An 18,096-nucleotide genomic window follows, 5' to 3' on the forward strand; every position below is an offset into this window, starting at 1 on the left:
ATGAGCTCTCCACCAGATGGTGCTCGAGTGCCAGCAAACAAACCAAATGACAACGTTTTGCTCATTTTCTTTCTTTGCTTTAATATAAAACCAAGAGAAACATTTGCAAAGTGTTGACGGACATTCTTCGACGCTCAAACACTCGTAACTTGTTATTAGCCAGGTGACGTCGCACGGAGGACAGTTGCGTAATTGCCGAGAGAGGTCGCCACGGCGACCGCACAAACGTCATCGGCGCTCTTTGCGTCCACTTCCCGTCTTCTTACAGGTTGCAGGTGCCGCTGCCAGAAAACCAGCGTGGTCATGTAGCTGCTCATTCAAGTCCCAATTGTGATTTCCAACCCAAGAGGGACATTTCACCGCCGCCGATGTGGCGCGTCCATGCCGGCAGGTCGGTGCCGGCGCGTGGCTACGCCAACAGGTCGCCTCGCCGTCCTCAAAGCGTGCACGCCGACACGTTGCCGTTGGAAAGCGTCTTTGCCGACAGGTCGCCGTTGTCAAAGGGTCAGCGCCGACAGGTGACCGTTTGGCTCGTGCCAGTACGTTATCATTGGTGTGGGTGGGGCCAACGGGCCGCCATTGGCCAGCTGGCGTCCGCGCTGACAGAGCCCCACGCTGGCCGGCGTCGACGCCAACGGGGCACCCTTGACCGGCGTCCGCCCCCGATAGATGGCCTGTGGCCAGAATCCACACCGACAGGCCGGCGTCTACGCCGACAGGTCGTTGTTCTCGAAGCGCTCCTGTTCGTACGCCTCGGCCGCCACCTTGCGACCTCCGAACCAGCGGCGGTCGAGAGCCCGGACGGCTCGGTTCATCTCGGCCGTGTGGTTGAACTCCACGAAGATCTTGATGATGACGGCGGCGGCGGCGTCCTCTCCCTGCCGCTCCTGGTAGATGACCACTCGCTTGACCTGGCCGAACTTGCCGCACTCCTCCGTCACTTCGCCCTCCAGGTGGTCGTCGATGTCGTCCTGGCCGACCATGTTTCTCAGGACCATCACGCGCGACTGCGGGCACAAAAGCGCGTGCAACGATGACATGCGAGCGCCAACCAATACCCGCCGCCAACGAAGCGGCAAACAAAACAATCAACTCTTAAGGTATCCCAAACCGTGGCCGCTTCACACAAGGTTCAAGACTCATTGAACCAGAGAATGCTTTGTTATCGTTACGCATTTGCTCGATTGTTCCGCACTTGACCGATCGCATCCAAGTGCGGGCGTGCGCCTGCAAAACCCATTTTGCTGTCACAAAAACATGCTAATCGCGTCGTTTTCGGCTGTGGATACAGAGATCGCACAAAGCCAATATTCTTACAACTTTAACTTTAAAAATGAATGAAATGATGGGATTTAAGCGCCTTAAAATAATGACGCCCATCATGAAATCTTCCAATTAACATGCAAATCTTTTTTCTTTTGAAAGGGAAAGTGAGTACAAATGAAGAGGAACAGGTATTTGAAACTAAAACCAAACTTCATACAGAACAAAACAAAAAGAACCATTTACTTCAACTCAAGGTGTCAGTTTGTGGAACATCTCAGTCAATTTGTATTTTTTAAAAACGTATAAAATATATTTCGCACAAGGCCATGTTTTGTCTTCTTTCTGGCCTTTTCATTTCTTTGTCTTTGAAAGAATGAAATACATTTTGGGAAAAACCTCGTATTCAAGTAATTCCGATGATGTCGTTGGTGTTGTGTCATTCCTGTTTTTTGGTCCCTTCTGAGAGAAATGTCTGTCAAGGAGACCAACAAAGTCGCCTCATCTAACAAAGTAGCCCTCAATAATGCTTTTATAATCTGTGGTCGTCCCAATGGAATCTTCATGCAGTTCCAAAGTCATCGCCAAGCAAAGCTAATGTCGTGCCAAAGTCATCCCAATGCAGCCCTACTGGAAACAAAAACATGAATGTCCAATATGGTCCCAAATCATTTCAAAATGGAATGGAAGTAATCCCGTATTGCAACGTCGACCCCCGCGCTAACGACCCCCGCGCTAACGACCCCCGCGCCAACGACCCCCGCGCGTGCACCCAAAGTGAGCTTTTGTGTATTTTTGGTGTTTACTTTGTGATTGCGTACGATCTTGTTGACGTCGTGCTGTCCGTCAGCTGCCTTACTAGGGTCCAAGTGCGCCCCCTCGTCGTCCGTCCTCAGGCCAGGGGGCGTGGCCAGGACGGGATTGACCAGAGCCACTTGAGGCAGGCCGGGTCGAGCCGGGGTCACGCCTGAAACGGTGACATCACACTGTGGGGTCAGGGAGCGGGCGGGGCACCACGCGGCGGGGTTCGAGCGTTCCCACCTGTGATGACGCCCGGGGCCTGAGCCGCCATGACGCCTTGCGGCAGGCCGGCCAGCGCTCGCAGCACCGACGTGCTAATTGGATCCTGAAACCGTCAAAGGGTAACAATCACATTTCCTTATTTGAATCCCGATTGGCCGGTCGGGAACTTTGGTACGCGTTTGGTACACGGACTCAGCCAATCGGAGAACGTCGAGGGTAAAAGTCGCAGAGTCCGCAGCGACCGACTGGCCTCCGGGCCGAGTGCGACCAAAGCGCCGACATGCCGACGCACCTGTCCTGTCAAGTTGCCGGCCATGGCCAGGCCTCCGCAGGCGCTGATGAGCGGCACGGGCGGGGTGACGGCCTTCCCGACTCGCAAGTACTGGCCTCCGAGGTCAAACAGGTTCATGGAGGCCACCGCGTCCACGGAGGACTGCGGCTTGTCGTACTCTGGAGGGAAAGGCAAAGGCGTCAGCGCCGGACGGGGGCGGGACACGGCGGGACGGGACGTCTCACCGATGTAGCCGTAGCTTTTGTGGCGGCCGGTGGTGGGCTCGCGGGCCAGCATGCACGACTTGATCTTGCCAAAGGCCTCGAAGACGCTGCGGATGTCGCCGTCCGACAGGTCGCGATGAACGGACGCCACGTAGATCCTGTTGAAGGCGCGCGCTTCCTCCGCCAGCTGCTCGATGATGGGCACAGCCTGCCCGATATTGCTGGGCCGGCCCACCTGTTCGGAGTGGATTGTTTGACACGGGCGGGGGCGGGCGCCGACGAATGTTGACCTCGAGCCCACCTTAATGTTTCGCCCTCCCAGGACCACCGAGTTCATCTGGTCCAGAGCCAGCTGGGCCGCCTCCGGCGTCTCGTACTCCACGAAGGCGAAACCCTGAACAGGCAAACTTTCGTGGCGGCGGCACATTTGGGGTGACGTAGGCTCATGTGACCTCTGACCTTGTGCTTCATGGTGACCGAGTCCCAGGACATGTCGATGCTTTTGATGGGTCCGAAGGGGACGAAGGCCTGCCTGATGGTGTCCTCGCCCAGCTCGTAGTAGATGGAGCCCACGTAGACGCGGCACATGATGGCCAGGGCGCGCTGGCGTTGAGCCGCCACCTCCGCGGGAAGGCACCGCGTCATTTACAACTTTTCAGTCACGCTCCACAAACAAACAAATGACCACTTACTGACTGCAGAGGTGAAAGTTCTCCTAAACCCACCGACAAGGACGCCATCTGACACACACACACGCACACACACGCACACACACAGGTAAACATGAACACGAAGTGGTGCATGTTTGCTGGCCGAAGCTGAAAATGAGCACACGTCGTTGACCTCTAGGCTGGCTGAGCTTCGGGCTGGCCCACGTGGGCTTGGCTTTCGCACCTGCTTCATGTGTAAAACGACCGCTGGTGTGATTTGGCGCAATTGCAAAATCGAGCTAAATTCTATGACGAAAATTGTTATCAGGGTGCGAAAAGAACCTCATTGTCTGAGAGGCCACGAAGGTGTCTGAATGTGATTGGATGAGCGCCTCACGAGGTGGGGCCAGTGCAGCTGAGGACGGCAGCCCGGCGGGTACAGTTAGCTTAGCTTGCACTTGCACTTGTTGACATGTGAAAAAACATCGCCGACGTCCTCAAGTGGTCGATGGCGACTCCACGGTCATCGCCAAACCGGCGTGCGTGTGCGCGTGCGTACCTGCAGTCCGCTGAGCTGCTGCTGTTGCTGCTGAGCCAGAGTCTGCCTGACCAGGACATTCCGGATGCTCTGCTCCATGGCATACTTCTTGGCCTGCCCAGGGAAACGGCCAATCAGAGTACAGGAGTAACATTTCAACGACAGCTAATGGATGATCAAATGAATCAAAAATATTTTGATTAATGGTTCAGAGACCTTGTTCAACTTGCTTTAGTCCAAAGCGGTGATTTCTGTAGTAAGTATTTATCAATGAATCCCACACCAATCACCATATTGATGATTTTTCCCCAAATAAACGTGAGTTGCAGAACTTGAAGACTTCACTCCACTTTGGGAAGGAGCGGAGCGGCCTTACCTTCTGCAGCGCCTCCTGCTGGTCGGGGGTGAGCGGCGGCAGGCCGAGCCTCGTCGTCGTCGTGGTGGTGGTCGCGTTGCCCTGTCCGTTCTCCATGACGAGCATGCGCAGTGGCATCACAGCGGCCGCTGGCGAGCCTTACTCCGTTACCCTTGGCGACGCCATTCAAGTGGATTTGCACTTTCAACTTTTCACCATCAATGCGTTGCCTTTTATCAAACGTGACACAACTTTCGGGAGGCTGCGACTCCTAAATTGTCAGCAAGTTTCATAGTTCAAAGTGTCGACAAGCTACAGCGAAGTCCAACGTCTGGTCTTCAAAAACATCTTCAGTTTTTGGAGCTGGGAATGTTAATAATGTTGACGAAAGGTCGGCACGCAACGTCAGCGACAAACACACACACGGGACGGGATCACTCGGTTAGCATTAGCTTAGCATGCCACCGTCGAAGGGACAATTGTCCAAAATGAAAGCGTTTCATGTTCCTACCGCACACGCAACGAGCGTCCCTAAACTCAAGCTTCAGTCCGGTTCCGAGTGTGCATGTAGCTGCGAGTGTTCGGTTCGGTCCAACAACTGATGTTTTTTTGTGTGTGGCTAATGTACGCGTCCAGGCGTCACTAGTGTGACTGAGCAGCTCCGGGACAACTACGTCACTTCCGCTAGCCGCGCTTGAGTCTTTCCTTTATCTCGTACACAATAAAACTTACAAATCCCGGTAGAAATGTCAACAAATGAATCTCAAGTTTCTACTTTTTAATTTTAGTATGCTTGTTTGACCGTTTTAGTTCTGATATCCACGTCCCGTAAACTGAAATGACTGAAATATGTGTCTCGATTGTCCAGTGAAAAAAATCGATCCCCTTCCCATGTCATTTTGTGTTGGAGATGATGTACATTATAGTGACAGCCCACCATCCACAGGGGAAAGTGACAGGCCGGTGAGCAGCAAATATTTAAGCATTATTTAGAGAGAAAAAACTGCTATCACCTCCAATAAGCATTTTCCACACAAAACGGGGATTGGCTTGCAAGGTTCCAATTACGATGAATAAAATATTTTTGTTCCATCACTCTTGGGTTTTATTGGATTGTTAAAAAGTCCTGGGATTCACTAGTCTCAGAACCCCCTTCCCCCACCAATTGTCAAAAAAGTTGCATGCACCCCCACTAGTCTTATGATGAATATTGCATTTGTGGACTATGAATGAAATGGCAAAATCAGCTTGCGAAGGTCACATGAGCAAACCCAGAAAAGAGGTGAGCTGTGATTGGTCATTACCTGAGCCTTTGGCACAGCAATGTCATCTTCTGTTGCCCCCCCCCCCTTCCCCATTCCATTCCATTCCATTCCATTCCTATTCAAAGCAGGCAACATCAATCCAAAGCCCAAGTTTAGACCAGTAGGGGCGCATATCATTGGAAAAAAAGTATTTGATTCGACTTCCCTTGAAGTCCATGACGACGTCCACACGGTTATTGTGTTGGTGACGCATGAAACAATATTTAATAATCAAGCGAGTTGCCGTTTGACTTTCACATTTCTTCCGCGCTGTAGCGGGTCAAATGTCCGCGTAAGATGGAAGTGCTGGCAATGAAGGAGAGCACGCCGGATACCTCTTGGCGTCATCAAACATGTCACGTTGCCAATAGCAGATGCTTTGAGCGTTAATCGGTAAATAAGCGCTCAACACGTGATTTGTCAACGTTAGCAAACGGCACTTGCAATGAGCAAGGTGCTGATTGAGCTCTATAAATAAATCAAGTCTCGGAGTCCACCGGAAGCTTCTTGACGGCGCCCGCTTGCGATGCCGCCGGCCCCATCTAGAAGGGCATCCCTCCGGAGACCTGCCGGGCCACCTGCTCGTCCGGGCTCTCGTCCTTGTCCTTGTCCTTCCTCTCGCGGTTCCAGTCCTTGAGGCCGGCAGGCAGCGCGGTGTCCTCGTCCTCGCCGCCCGTGCCCTCCACCAGCTCCTCGTACGTCGACTTCTCCGAGAAGGGACGCTTGCCCAGCAGCTCCACCATGTCGCTCTTGTCCAGAACCTCCCTTTCCAGCAGCCGCAGCGCCACCTGGAGGAGGACGAGCGCAAACAGTGCAGAAGAGCGCAAGCAAGCGGCCGGAAGGAAGCCTCGTTCCTTGCGCTCAAAGCGTCACCTTTTCCACCTCCGCCTTCTTGTCGCTGAGCAGGCGCTGAGTTCTGAGGTAGGCGTCGGCGATGAGGCTGCGGACCTCGCTGTCAATCAGGCGCGCCGTGGCCTCGCTGTACGGCTTCTCCAGGACCATCTCGCCCTGCCGGGGGAGATCGAAGGACACCTGGCCCACCTTGGAGTTCATCCCAAACTGCACGATCTGCGAGAGGCACAAAGGCCGCCGTGACGGGGTTGCGTGGCCGGCGGCGGAAGAAACTCCAGGTGTGGCGGCTGACCTGCGCGTAGGCGCTCTGCGTGACCTTGCGGAGGTCGTCCTGAGCGCCCGTGGTCACCCTGCCGAAGAAGATCTCCTCGGACACGCGCCCCCCCAGCGTCATGCACATGCGGTCCAGCAGCTGCTCCGTGGTGTACAGGAACTGCTCCCTGGGGAGGTACTGCGCGTAGCCCAGGCCGCGGCCCCGGGGGATGATGGACACCTGGACATCGCAACCAACGTCAGCGGACGGCGGCGCCAGACCTTTGCCGAGTGCGGGCCCACCTTGAGCAGCGGGTCGGCGTGCTCCAGGAACCAGCCGGCAACGGCGTGGCCCGCCTCGTGATAGGCCACCGTCTTCTTCTCCTCTGGCTGGAGGACCTGCGTCTTCTTTTCCAGGCCTGAAAGGGGAACGGACCGGCGCCGTGTTTGCGAGTAGGGTGGAGCCACGCGCCGTCCCGGCGGCACGTACCTCCGATGACCCTCTCGATGGCCTGCTCAAAGTGCTTCTGCTCGATGGCGTCGCACAGATGTCGCGCGGCGATGAGGGCCGCCTCGTTGCAAACGTTGGCGATGTCGGCGCCTGGTGACGCGCGGATTCAAGCAAAAGAAAAGAAAAACAATTATTCCGACTGACTTTTTGGGGGATGCCAAATCGAGTCACATGCAAGGCCTTCCTTTTTGCTTGCCAAAGGTTTTCAAGTCAAAGGAGCTTAGGAACGATGACGTTGCGCTCACTATTCGGGTTCAGGTGAAAATTGCGCTTTGTGAAACATTTGACGCAACCCGTTTTCATGTTTGACTGCCGTAAGTGAACCTGCTCATTATGCTGACTTGGAATCTCCGCATCGAAACGTCTTTCAACTTTGTACGCTCAAGGAAAGACATTACGTTCATGCGGGTTTCCTTTCCTCCAAAAGTCTGCTTCCTTGCTGCCTTGTCCAGTTTGCTGACTTCTGGCTGTGCATTTCCACGGACAATTTCCGTGTATAAGCGCGTCGACACTGTGGATTTCTTGCCATCGAGATAGAAAAGCATGTGAAAAACACGGCGAAGAGAAATCACTGCATTCAAGTGAGGCTGTCTCAGCAAGTGGGTCGGCGCCACACAAAAGGCCGAGATTTCTTAAAGGAAAGAAAAAAAGAAAAAAAAACACAAGCAATGTGTCGCCCAATCAAGCTCCTCCAATTGCGTTTATATGATCAACTATTCCATTAGAAACCTTATTCGTGTACATTCTGGCCTTTCAAAAGCCAAACATTCAGATTTGGACATCTCCATAACTTTTGAGTGCAAGTTATTTACTTGACTTCAAAAGTCTCCCGCACTTGATTTCAACGAGCTATTTTTGACTCCAACCACGCTGGCGTCCGCAATGAGCTCGTCTCCAAGTAGCAAAAGTGCGGGCGACAGTTGAGACGTGTCGGCTACAACGGCCGTCAGAAGCGAATGGAAAGGAAACCGCTTGCTGACCGACCGCGACATCGTTGAGGCAGAACACGGACGCGTCTGTCGTGGTCTCACACAAAAAACCCAACGACGACAACTCACAGCTTACCTGAGAAACCTGGCGTGAGCGCCGCCATCTTGCGGGCCAAGGCGTCTTTATCCGTGGCGGGGTTCAACTTGAGAGGCCGAAGGTGGACTTTAAAGATGGACACTCGTCCTTTGATGTCGGGAGGACCTGAAACGACAGCGACCGTGACGACGGCGCTCGACACGGCGCTCACGTGCTGCTCACCGATGTAAATTTGCCTGTCGAAGCGTCCCGGCCTCAGGAGCGCCGGGTCCAAGATGTCCGCTCGGTTGGTTCCCGCCAGCACCACCACGTTGGTTGCCGTGTTGAAGCCTGCAACACGCATTGGCGAGCTTCAGGCGATACCGTCAATCGGAATCGGAAGAATGCAGCGCAATGAGCCGGACTTCAAAATATCGACGGCCGCCGCCGCCGCCCTCCGGCGGACCGAGCGAGCTACGAATGATAAGAACGAAAAGACTTCATCTCAGGCAAACGGATCCTTTTTGGAGAGATTGTTAGACCACGGGCCCACAAACATGACCCGTTTGGAAGTCTTCAAATATCCCTTGCTTAAAGGTTAGAAAATGATTGATGCTAACCACTAGCATGCAAACGGGGGTTTTCCATGGACGTTAGCATGAGCTTTGTGCTCGCTTTCAAGAACCAATTCTGTTTGGCTTGAAGCGTTTTGTTTTGTTTTTTGGAACGAATTGTTGACTGTTTGCAAGTCAAAGCAGAAAAATTGCCAAAGATCGACTCGTATGTCGGGTCGCTGGCATTTCGAGGCGCCGCCGTTGGCAGCGACGAGAGAAACGCATCCACATCGCGACTTAGCGACAGGATGCCTCGCGCAAGGCGGCGACGGCGTCTGACCGTCCATCTCGACCAGCAGCTGGTTCAAGGTGTTCTCCTGCTCGCTCTGCCCCCCGAAGTTGCCCCGCCCGCGCTTGCGTCCCACCGCGTCGATCTCGTCGATGAAGAGGATGCAGGGCGCGTTCTTCCTGGCCATGACGAAGAGATCTCGGACCTGCGCGGGAAGCGTGGTCAGCTAGCGTCCGGCGAGACGCCGACGGAGACGAGCGAGCGCTCACCCGGGCCGGGCCCACGCCCACGAACATCTCCAGGAACTCGGAGCCGTTGACGGTGATGAAGGGAACGTTGGCCTCGCCCGCCGTGGCCTTCGCCAGGAGCGTCTTTCCCGTTCCCGGAGGCCCCGTCAGGATGGCGCCCTGGCGATGGTGAGGGCAGCGTCAAGGGACCCGCTATGACACCCCCCCCCCCCTTCTCCGCCCCGCCCCGCGCTGACCTTGGGGATCTTGGCGCCGAGGTCCTCGTACTGTTTGGGGTTCTTGAGAAAGTTGACAAACTCCATGATCTCCAGCTTGGCTTCCTCGCAGCCGGCCACGTCTTTGAACTTGACGTCGATTTCGTCCTTGAGGATCTTGGCGGTGGTCTCGCTGACGCTGAACAGACCGCCCATGCCGCGGCGGCCGGGCCGGCCCGCTCCCGCCGTGCCTCGCCGCAGCATGAAGAGCAGGAAGCCGATGATGAGGGCGGTGGGCAGCATACTCAGGAGGAAGCTCCTAGCGCCCCCCCCCAAAAAAAGACGACATGCCGTCAACAAGACGCTTGACGCTCCACGTCAACTTTCTGTGCCGAATCACAATTCTAGTCACGGCGCCTAAATAGCACCCGTTTCCAAGGATTTTTTTTCTTTGTGTGGCCAAACTACTTTTGAATGAGATCTTAGGCTTAGCGACGTCCATTCAATCCCAAACCTTTCGGGACGTGGGCATGTTGCGCACCAATCCGTCACTCTCTTCTTGTACATTCATAAGTGACGTTCATGTTTGTTCTCAACGCTTACGGCGCCCATAAAGTCAAAAAGATTGCGGCTATCGGTCCAATATTTGCAGGTAGACGTAAGGATGCGGAGGTGGCTCACCCGTCGCTCTCGGTGGAGTAGACCACGGGCACGCGGCTCTCGCCCTCGATGCCCAGCTCGTACTGGGCGCTCTCCAGGTTCCGCTCAAACGTGTCCACGCTGCCGATGTTGAACCACACGTACTGCTGCGACAACAAACACGACTTCCTGTCATGTGACTTAAAAACGAAATTGAATGTGTTTTTTTCATTTCCCCAAATATTTCAAATAAGCACATTAATTAACATTAACATTATGTAATGTTAATACTTTTGATCTTTTTGCTCTTTGTAAAGTTTGCCGGCGTGTCTGTGAAAGCGGATCCTTGCTGTGCAGTGCGCGCACATTGACAACAGACATGGCGGGAAACCAGAGGAGCTGCTAACAAAACTATTTTTGCCATCCGGCGCTTGAAATGGCGACACTTGTGCCCATTTAACAGCAATCTAAATGCCAGCGGTTTAATCTGAAGACAGCCACATCCCCAGAGGGTGTGCAGACTTGTGCAACCATGTTATACAGTGGGAAACGGTTTGAAAAAGGTCCAAGGGGGCCAGTCCTGGCCTGGGAACGACAAGATGCAAGATGGCCGACTCACCCCGTCCACGGGCATCTTCCCGGGAGAGAAGACCACTTTGACGTAGCGCTTGTTGACCACCTCCAGTCGGTCCACCTGCGGCACAAAGACGAGGCGCGGCGTCATCGTGGGCGCCCGCGGCCAGCAACGCCATCCGTGTCATTGTTGCCTCACCGCTCCTTTGGACAGGAAGTTGTTGACAAAGTCCTTCCAGGTAACCTCTCGGCCTCCATCCCTGAACAGCATGTAAAACGTGACGGTGGTCCAGAAGGCCACGCCGCTCAATAGGTACATGCGGAACTCCTTCTCGTCCCACGGAATGTCGCCCTGTAAGCAAAGTACACACTTCTCATCTCCTCTTGATTAGCTTTGGGGTCATGTTGCGCCACGTAGCGGTCGGTACCAGTCCAGTATCGTACAGCAAGTCAACTTTAGCCGGCAAAAATGACACAATAGTATCATTTCCAAATAGCGGTTTAGGAAGTCCGGAAAAGAAAAACGCTCAAACTACGCGCACTGAAGCCTCTGTGACGAGTGTCAGGGTAAAATGTTTGACTTTTTACTCCACCGCCAAATTTACTTGGCAACAGTCGAGTAGGGCGAGTAGCAGCACTTTTGTTTTATTTCCTCCCCTGCTGTCATTCACAATATCCGGCTGGTGGCGCCCGACGACCCTCACCTTCTGCAGACGGCTGTACCAGTGCGACTCCTTCCGTCCTCCTCGTTTTCCACCTCCTCCTCCACCGCCGCTTCCTGCTCCACCACCTCCATTTCCTGCGCCTCCCCCTCCGGACGACTCCTCTCTGGGCGCGTCGTCAGCTTTACCGTCTGTTGACACAAAAACAAAAATGAAGGCACAAAAGATGACTCGCGGCTCGTGTGTGGGAGCGCCGCCTGCGCGGGGCGAGTGTCGGCATGGCGAAGCAGCTGACGCAGCGTCAACATCTGCTCAACTTGTGCGGTTACGGCGAGTCCGTCAAGCGTCACCTTTGTCTGCCGAGTGAGTCTCCTTGGCATTTTTCTGACTGTCGGGAAAATACTTTTCAAATCCTGCAGACACAAACAAACTTGTCAGTGCTTATTTTTCAGCAGAGGAAATTGATGATGATGAAGAACCTTTGGGCGGTCTGGAGGTCAGACTCCTACAAGCCACCAGCAGCTCGCTCACCAGACTCCGTCCACTCGCCGCCCGTCTTGCCACCTGCGGACAAACAAAAACAAAAGGCCAGGCGACCAGGAGTCATGATTTTGTTGGCAAGAGGTCCAAAGACTCAAAGTTGTGTGAAAGAAGATGAGCAGTTCAGAGCAGTGCAGATCTCGATCAACGTGAACTTCCTTTCGCTTGAGCGTGATGACGTCACCGGTGTACGCGGATGCATGTGACGTCGCATCCCGTTTTATTTTTCCATATATCCTCGTTTTACCTCTTGATGACGCAGCATCAAGAAGAGCAACGAGAATCTTGCTCAAGGACACGTCGACTTGGTGACAAGACAAGGGTGCGGATTGGGAGACGACCACTCGCCCACCTGGGCCATGCCGTCAAGTTTGAGCTTGAGCGACGTTTCGGGGTCAGAGTTCGGCCTTGTTTGTCGGTCCGGCTAGCAGTTAGCATGAGAAGGAGGACCACCTACCAGCCTGCTGGCGGCGGGCGAAGGAGCGACGAGAAGCCGCAGCGTGTTGCTGCAGCCCGCCGACAGGCGAAGGTAGCGGTGAGCCATGGTCACGTGGGCCGAGGAAACGACGACGGCAGCGCCTTTCGAAAGCTGTCAAGTTAAGGGCGACTTGTCAAGTTCGACATGGTCGTTCCGTAACCGTCCCAATCCGCCATGTTGGCGACTTCTTCTACGCGAGGACAGCTTGTGGCTGGGAAAAGGGAGTGAGCAGCGGCGCAGCGCCCCCTGCCGGAAACAGCGTCATGATCGCATCCTGGTCCGCCGACCAGGTGAACTACACTTCCCATAACGCACCCCTTTGCGAGGTCGCCAACTTTGGCGAGTCGAGGCGCAAGTGAACGCAAGAGTCAAATGAAGGTTTCGGCGGAGGAGAAAATGGACTCGACGTGACGTGCCCCGGGTGCATTTAAACGTCGAAACGGACTCGGAGCGGCGCGCGTCGTCGTTGGCGCAGCATTTGTGAAGGAGCGGGAGGCGGCCGTTGCATGCCGGGTAGCAGAGGCGGTGTGCGCGGCGCGGCGGCGCGGCGGCGGCGGCCGCTCGAGTTTAGGAATGAGACGGCTGACCGCTGCCTGCCTGCGCGGTCACCGAGCACCGACAGCGGCCGCCACTCTTTGAGACAAGCGATGAGGTAAGGCTACCGGGCGGGTTCGACTGGGCGCACTTTGCCATCTTCTGCTTCTTGTCGCCTACTGGCGAGAAGGATACGTCGACGCGTTGCTAACGTGTTAGCCTCTTAGCAGCTAACGCGACTTTGCTGTCTTGTTTCAACTTCCTTGACGGCAGCGTTAGCCGCCGATAGCTTCGCCCGCGCTAACTGTCACTTGCGGCGGCAACTGTCAGCCGCTGCTAATGGCTAGCAGTCGCAAACAACCATCAGGTGTGACGTGTGATGACGTAGCTGCAGTCCATATGAATGGCGTTCTGGAAGACACTCCAGGAGCGAGATCATTCCCGAAAATGTCTACTGACATTTGTGGCGAAAGTTTCATTCATCCCTAATCACTACATGACTTTTTTACTCAAATCCTGCACTGAAAGTCCTCAATCACCATCTTGGGATTGTAATTTATAACAGGGGATCGCCGCAAGATGCATCCAGTAAAAGAAGAAGCAAGACGACGATCGTCAGTCTTGGCCAGGAACTCAACCTGCAGCAGATTCTGCTCCCGACATCGCCACTTTTCAACTTTTGCAATAGCTTAGTTGTATTTTTCTCTTAATTGTTGTCCAAATCAAGGGCTGTGAATCCGTAACCCGGCCAAGCATTATTTGACTTCTTCTGATTGGTTAGCCTTGTTTTTTAGCTGACAGCATTCCCCTCCCACTTTATACGAGACTTTCGAAGTGGGCTTTTTTTTAGCTATCGGAACCTGCGTGGGCACCATAAAAAAAAAAACACACACACACAGGAAAAAAAAGCAACCTTTGTAGTGACTCGGTAATAAGTTGATGTTGCGATACAGAAAATACGTTGTCGTCCCATGTAGGAGCACAGGGGCGCGTCCATCTGGTCTGGCACCGGCACCGGCACCGGCACCGGCACCATGCTGCGTTGGTCCACCGGTTGGCGCGTCCTAAGCCGAGTTGCCTGCGTCAAATTGCCCGCCATGTACGCCACGCGCCTATACGGTGCCGGGGGCGGAGTCAAAGCGGGGAAAAGAGGAGGAGGAGGGCTGGCTGTGCTGGAGATGCCGCCCCCCCAGCCTCACCAGTACCGGCCGGCGCTGCCGTACCCGGGGCCCAGGGGAGCACGCTTTCAGTCGCAGGCCGCGGCCCCGCCGCCGCATTGGGCGCCGCCGCACACACACCTTCACGCGGGAGGCAAAACCAAGACGTGGAACTTCATCCACGAGAAGATGAGCTACGACACCTTCTTCACCATGAAGCGGCTCATCCAGCGCTCGCGCCGCCCCGACGAGGTTCTGCGCTGGCTGGCCCAGAACCCCACCAAGATCTCCCACAACCACTACGCCATCGCGCTGCACAAGATCGCGCAGCTGCTGCAGGCCGCGCCCGGCGTCGCAGGCGGCCGGCAGGTCCTGGAGCAGCAGGACTTCCTGTCGCTGTGCGACGCCATCGTCGGCGGCTGCGCCAACTTTGACAACTTCAGCATCGTCAACTGTCTGTACGCCGCCGCCGCGCTCGGTAAGTCGCCAGGCCGCAAACGTTGCAAGCTTTTATGAAGGCGCTTTTGGGGTCGCGCTTGGATTGAAAGGTCAAAGGGGCAGAGGTCAGCATGCGTGTGGAGTCGTTGCGGCTTTTCGGGGAAAGTTTGCCTTGCTGTCGGAAGCTAACGTGGCAGGTGTGCGTGCGCCTGTCAGGACTCTCCGGCGACGGCGCCATGGTGACGGCGCTGGAGGCGGAGTGCCACGGCCGCCTGCCGCACTTCAACCAGAAGGACGTGTCCATGGTGTTCAGTTCCAGCATCAAACTGCACCCGGGCAGTCAGCACGCGCTGGCCGAGGCCTGCCTGCCGACTCTGGAGAAGAATCTGGAGCGAGAGCGCCACCCGCAGACGCTCTTCCTGCTGCTGGCCTACTACCGCCTCAAATGGCGAGCCCGGGCCGACGACCACCAGCGGGTGCTGGCCAACAGGTAAACGCCTCCGGCGGGATGGCTCGTCTCGCTTCTCGATTGGCTGAAGACCGCCGCCGCCCTTTTGATTGGCGGCGTCCATCTTGCAGGAAGATCCTGCGTCTGGTCAAACACACGCTGGCCAGCGTCAGCGCCATGCGCGACCAGGAGATGGCGCTGTTGGACGAGATGTTGGCGGCCTGCGCCCGGGAAGCCAACAACAAGAGCCTGGAGTTCATCTTCAGCTCGCATCTTTTCTACCAGAACCGGCAGGAGAAGTTCATCAGAAGCCTGGCAGGTCCGTTGGCAGCGTTCAGTTCGGCTCACCACTTCCTCTTGTTCCCCAAAGTGGGCGTGGCTTGCCAGGCTCAAGTCTGCTGGGATTGGCCCGAGAAAAGGTCAACTGAAATTCACCAACATTTGTGTGTGTGTTAGACGAGCTTCCCAAGAAGGAGGAGAGCCTGAGCGCGTTCAGCATGTCCCTCATCGCCAAGTACGTGGCACGCCATCGTCTTCGGGAGACGGCCTTGCTGGACACCATCGCCAACTTCCTGGTCAGGAAGGCGGAGCATCTGGACAGCAAGGTGGGCGGAGCCGGCGGCCGTCCCACCTCTGAGTCCGACTTGACGTAACCCGAGTGCCGCGTGCGTGCGTGCGTGCAGGTGATCCAGAAGCTGGTGTTTCCGTTCAGCAGGATGAGCTACCGGCCGCCCAACGAGGACCAGTTCTTCCGAGTCCTGGAGGAGGTTCTGGAGTCCAAAGCCATGAGCTCGCCGCTGGCCACCGTCAACATCCTCATGTCGCTCCTCCAGCTGGGCCGCTTCCCGGGCGCCGTCCTGCACCGCGTCTTCTCGCCCGCCTTCATCGGCAACGTCACCAGTCGGTAGCGCCCCCGCGAGCGCGGCGTCCCGCCGTGCCCCCGCCCGCTAACGCTTGCCACGCCCCCCCCTCTCCCGGCAGACAGCCCCGCCGTCCTGATCGTGCGCCGCTACCTGTCCTTGCTGGACGCCGCCCTGGAGCTGGAGCACCCCCACTACCGCGGCCCCCGCCTGCACCCGGACCTCAAGGTGCTCATGTTCCAACAGGCGCTCACCGCCGACGAGGTCAACCGCAAGTACAGGTAACGCCAGCGCCAAAAGTGCCGACGTCGCGTTGGCGTCAAAGCACAAAACAATTCCTTTCAAACGTTTTTTTTTGTGAGTTCGAGCAAACGTTGCAACTTGCAATTTGTGTTCTCATTTTCTATTCCGTAAAAGTTTCAAATGAAAAGAAAGTGTTGAAAAGTTGTTTTAACAAACTTGCTTAAATGGCATTTCAACAAAGCTCATTTTGACTGCAAATGAATATCGTCTTGAAATATCGGTTATCGGCCTCCTTAACTGCTATTAATCGGTATCGGCCCTGGAAAGAAAACAATATTGGTCGATCACTAGTTTGGAAGCTTTCAATTTGAATTTCAGCCTCTCGACGCGTTTTTGTGGATGCAAAAGGAAGACGCCATTTGCAAACATCTGGAACTTGCAAGTTTGCTTCACATCATTTCTGACATGAGAAACATTTTTTTTTTTTGTTATAATACATTGTGGGTCGTGAGGTGGCGCGGTTGTGCGCTACAATAGCCGCAGCCAAAAGGATGACGTCATCTTCCAAACCAGGAAGTCAATCATCAGCACTTTTTGCTACATCGTTTGAAAAACGTATTCCAATTTGATGACTGGAAAAGAAAAATTGAGAGCGAAAGGACGTTGTGTGAAAAGTGTGTGCTTGAGTTGCTAACCAACGTGCCGACTGTCAGTTATAAAGGCGTGGTGGGCGAGGCTCTGCGCCAGCTGCTCGGAGAAGACCACTACAAGCAGGACCAAGTCCTCGCACCCGGATACTTCACAGGTACCGCACGCACGCACGCACGCCGCCACACGGGACAGTCCGGCCCACGCAGGTCGTCTTGTTTTTGTCCAGACTTCATCTTGCGAATGGACTCGTCGGGTCGAGTCCTTCCCATGCAGTCCGGCGGGGCGGCGTGCGCGGACTCGGCGCGCGCTCCGCAAGAAGTGGACGACATCGGCGACTTGTCAAGTTCCTTCGCTGCGCTGGACGCGGGCGCTCAGGAAGAGGCGAAAGCCACCGGGACCACGACGGAGGCCGCGTACGGCGCCGGGCTCAGGGACGCGGGCGCCCCCTCGGACCCGGGCCCCCTGTACTACCCGCCCGTGGCCGAGTACCGCTCGCTAGAGAGCCAGGACAGCTCCACGCTCAGCAGCCCCCCGTCCAACGGGGATCCGACACCCGCTGCCGCCGCCGTCCCCGCAAACGCTCTCTTCCCGTTCCCCGTCGGGACGATGCCGGAGGACGAGGTCAGCGCGGGGTCGCCCGCGGATCAGGGGACGTCCGGCGACGGCGCCGCCACCGAGGAAGACAAGCAAATAAGGAGGTGGGTCCGTTTGCTGGTCTGGCACGTGTCGCCGACTCGAATCGCAACAGAAACGAGAAACTGGCGCGGGTGCGAGCTTTTGGCAACGTGGCGTGTGATGCGGGCGTGTCCCCGGCCAGGTTGGTGATCTCGGTGAACGACAAGTGGCACTACTGCCACAACTCCAGCGTCTTGGTGGGCTCTCGCTCCATGAGGGACCGACACCTGAGGCTGCTGGGCTACGCCATCCTGCAGGTGCGAGCGCGCTAGCCGGCCGCTAACGGATGCTAAGCTAGGCTAACGGCTCACGCCATGTGTTGCAGCTGCCCTACCACGAGCTGGAGAAGCTGAACGGCATCGAGGAGATCAAGACGTACCTCGGCGCCAAACTGCTCCACGTGCCGCCGTGACGCGCATCCAGCCACGCTTTTGGGTTTTTATTTTCACAGGTGGACGCAACGCTTTTCAGGAAATGACCGGAGGGTCCGCGGGGGCGCCTCGACTGACGCGTGCATTTTGTCATGGCAGGCTAATTGCTATCCGCGCATGTTTTGATTTCAAAACAAAAACAAATGGTGAGGCTGCGAGGGATGATGGGGTGAAAGGTCAGATTATTTATCAGGTGATTGTAGTCAATAAATTTGATCTTGTCACATGACCTTG

The 18,096-nt window shown here is 55.6% G+C and overlaps 3 protein-coding genes across 6 annotated transcripts; 1 reads left to right on the top strand and 2 right to left on the bottom strand.

Annotated features, from left to right (window-relative positions):
- Nucleotides 1-55: 55 nt before the first annotated feature.
- On the bottom strand, nt 56-5,071 carry puf60a (poly-U binding splicing factor a). Of its 2 annotated transcripts, XM_086095757.1 has the most exons (10): nt 4,346-5,071; nt 3,991-4,083; nt 3,474-3,521; nt 3,241-3,402; nt 3,083-3,175; nt 2,803-3,016; nt 2,579-2,736; nt 2,305-2,389; nt 2,070-2,230; nt 56-1,007 (listed from the first exon to the last, which is right to left on the bottom strand). In XM_086095757.1, the coding sequence occupies exons 1-10, from the start codon at nt 4,460-4,462 to the stop codon at nt 708-710; spliced, it is 1,431 nt and encodes a 476-aa protein (XP_085951883.1). In that variant the 5' UTR covers nt 4,463-5,071; the 3' UTR covers nt 56-707. The 2 variants fall into 2 exon arrangements, with proteins under 2 accessions (XP_085951883.1, XP_085951891.1); XM_086095765.1 differs by lacking the exons at nt 2,070-2,230; nt 2,305-2,389.
- A 656-nt stretch (nt 5,072-5,727) lies between these two features.
- afg3l2 (AFG3-like AAA ATPase 2) lies at nt 5,728-12,782 on the bottom strand. 2 transcript variants are annotated; one of them, XM_086095702.1, is made up of 17 exons: nt 12,405-12,782; nt 11,887-11,971; nt 11,758-11,820; nt 11,450-11,598; nt 10,945-11,097; nt 10,792-10,866; nt 10,215-10,336; nt 9,576-9,852; nt 9,361-9,498; nt 9,143-9,296; nt 8,492-8,599; nt 8,309-8,434; nt 7,223-7,333; nt 7,036-7,151; nt 6,773-6,973; nt 6,502-6,696; nt 5,728-6,416 (listed from the first exon to the last, which is right to left on the bottom strand). In XM_086095702.1, exons 1-17 carry the CDS (start codon nt 12,489-12,491, stop codon nt 6,171-6,173), a joined length of 2,406 nt encoding a protein of 801 aa, XP_085951828.1. In that variant the 5' UTR covers nt 12,492-12,782; the 3' UTR covers nt 5,728-6,170. The 2 variants fall into 2 exon arrangements, with proteins under 2 accessions (XP_085951828.1, XP_085951820.1); XM_086095694.1 differs by having other exon boundaries at nt 10,215-10,339; nt 12,405-12,780.
- On the top strand, nt 12,621-18,091 carry fastk (Fas-activated serine/threonine kinase). Of its 2 annotated transcripts, none has more exons than XM_086095722.1 (11): nt 12,621-13,077; nt 13,525-14,594; nt 14,771-15,044; nt 15,134-15,321; nt 15,459-15,607; nt 15,686-15,902; nt 15,984-16,143; nt 16,819-16,910; nt 16,983-17,454; nt 17,574-17,688; nt 17,757-18,091. In XM_086095722.1, the coding sequence occupies exons 2-11, from the start codon at nt 13,994-13,996 to the stop codon at nt 17,841-17,843; spliced, it is 2,355 nt and encodes a 784-aa protein (XP_085951848.1). In that variant the 5' UTR covers nt 12,621-13,077; nt 13,525-13,993; the 3' UTR covers nt 17,844-18,091. The 2 variants fall into 2 exon arrangements, with proteins under 2 accessions (XP_085951848.1, XP_085951839.1); XM_086095713.1 differs by having other exon boundaries at nt 12,622-13,077; nt 13,937-14,594.
- Nucleotides 18,092-18,096: the final 5 nt, after the last annotated feature.

Source organism: Leptonotus elevatus, chromosome 1, assembly GCF_054856555.1.
Source record: "Leptonotus elevatus isolate MCC_2025b chromosome 1, RoL_Lele_1.0, whole genome shotgun sequence".
NCBI classification, from domain to species: domain Eukaryota; kingdom Metazoa; phylum Chordata; class Actinopteri; order Syngnathiformes; family Syngnathidae; genus Leptonotus; species Leptonotus elevatus.

Coding starts and splice junctions, on each gene's coding strand:
- puf60a (XM_086095757.1), bottom strand. CDS start 4,462: ATGCCACTGCGCATGCTCGTCATGGAGAACGGACAGGGCAACGCGACC. Junction 3,403..3,473: donor AACTTTCACCTCTGCAGTCA/GTAAGTGGTCAT, acceptor CTTCCCGCGGAG/GTGGCGGCTCAACGCCAGCG. Junction 2,231..2,304: donor GGCCCCGGGCGTCATCACAG/GTGGGAACGCTC, acceptor TCACCGTTTCAG/GCGTGACCCCGGCTCGACCC.
- afg3l2 (XM_086095694.1), bottom strand. CDS start 12,491: ATGGCTCACCGCTACCTTCGCCTGTCGGCGGGCTGCAGCAACACGCTG. Junction 6,974..7,035: donor ACGCCGACCCGCTGCTCAAG/GTGGGCCCGCAC, acceptor TGCGATGTCCAG/GTGTCCATCATCCCCCGGGG. Junction 6,417..6,501: donor AGAAGGCGGAGGTGGAAAAG/GTGACGCTTTGA, acceptor GTCCTCCTCCAG/GTGGCGCTGCGGCTGCTGGA.
- fastk (XM_086095722.1), top strand. CDS start 13,994: ATGCTGCGTTGGTCCACCGGTTGGCGCGTCCTAAGCCGAGTTGCCTGC. Junction 15,608..15,685: donor CGGAGCATCTGGACAGCAAG/GTGGGCGGAGCC, acceptor GCGTGCGTGCAG/GTGATCCAGAAGCTGGTGTT. Junction 15,903..15,983: donor CTTCATCGGCAACGTCACCA/GTCGGTAGCGCC, acceptor CTCTCCCGGCAG/ACAGCCCCGCCGTCCTGATC.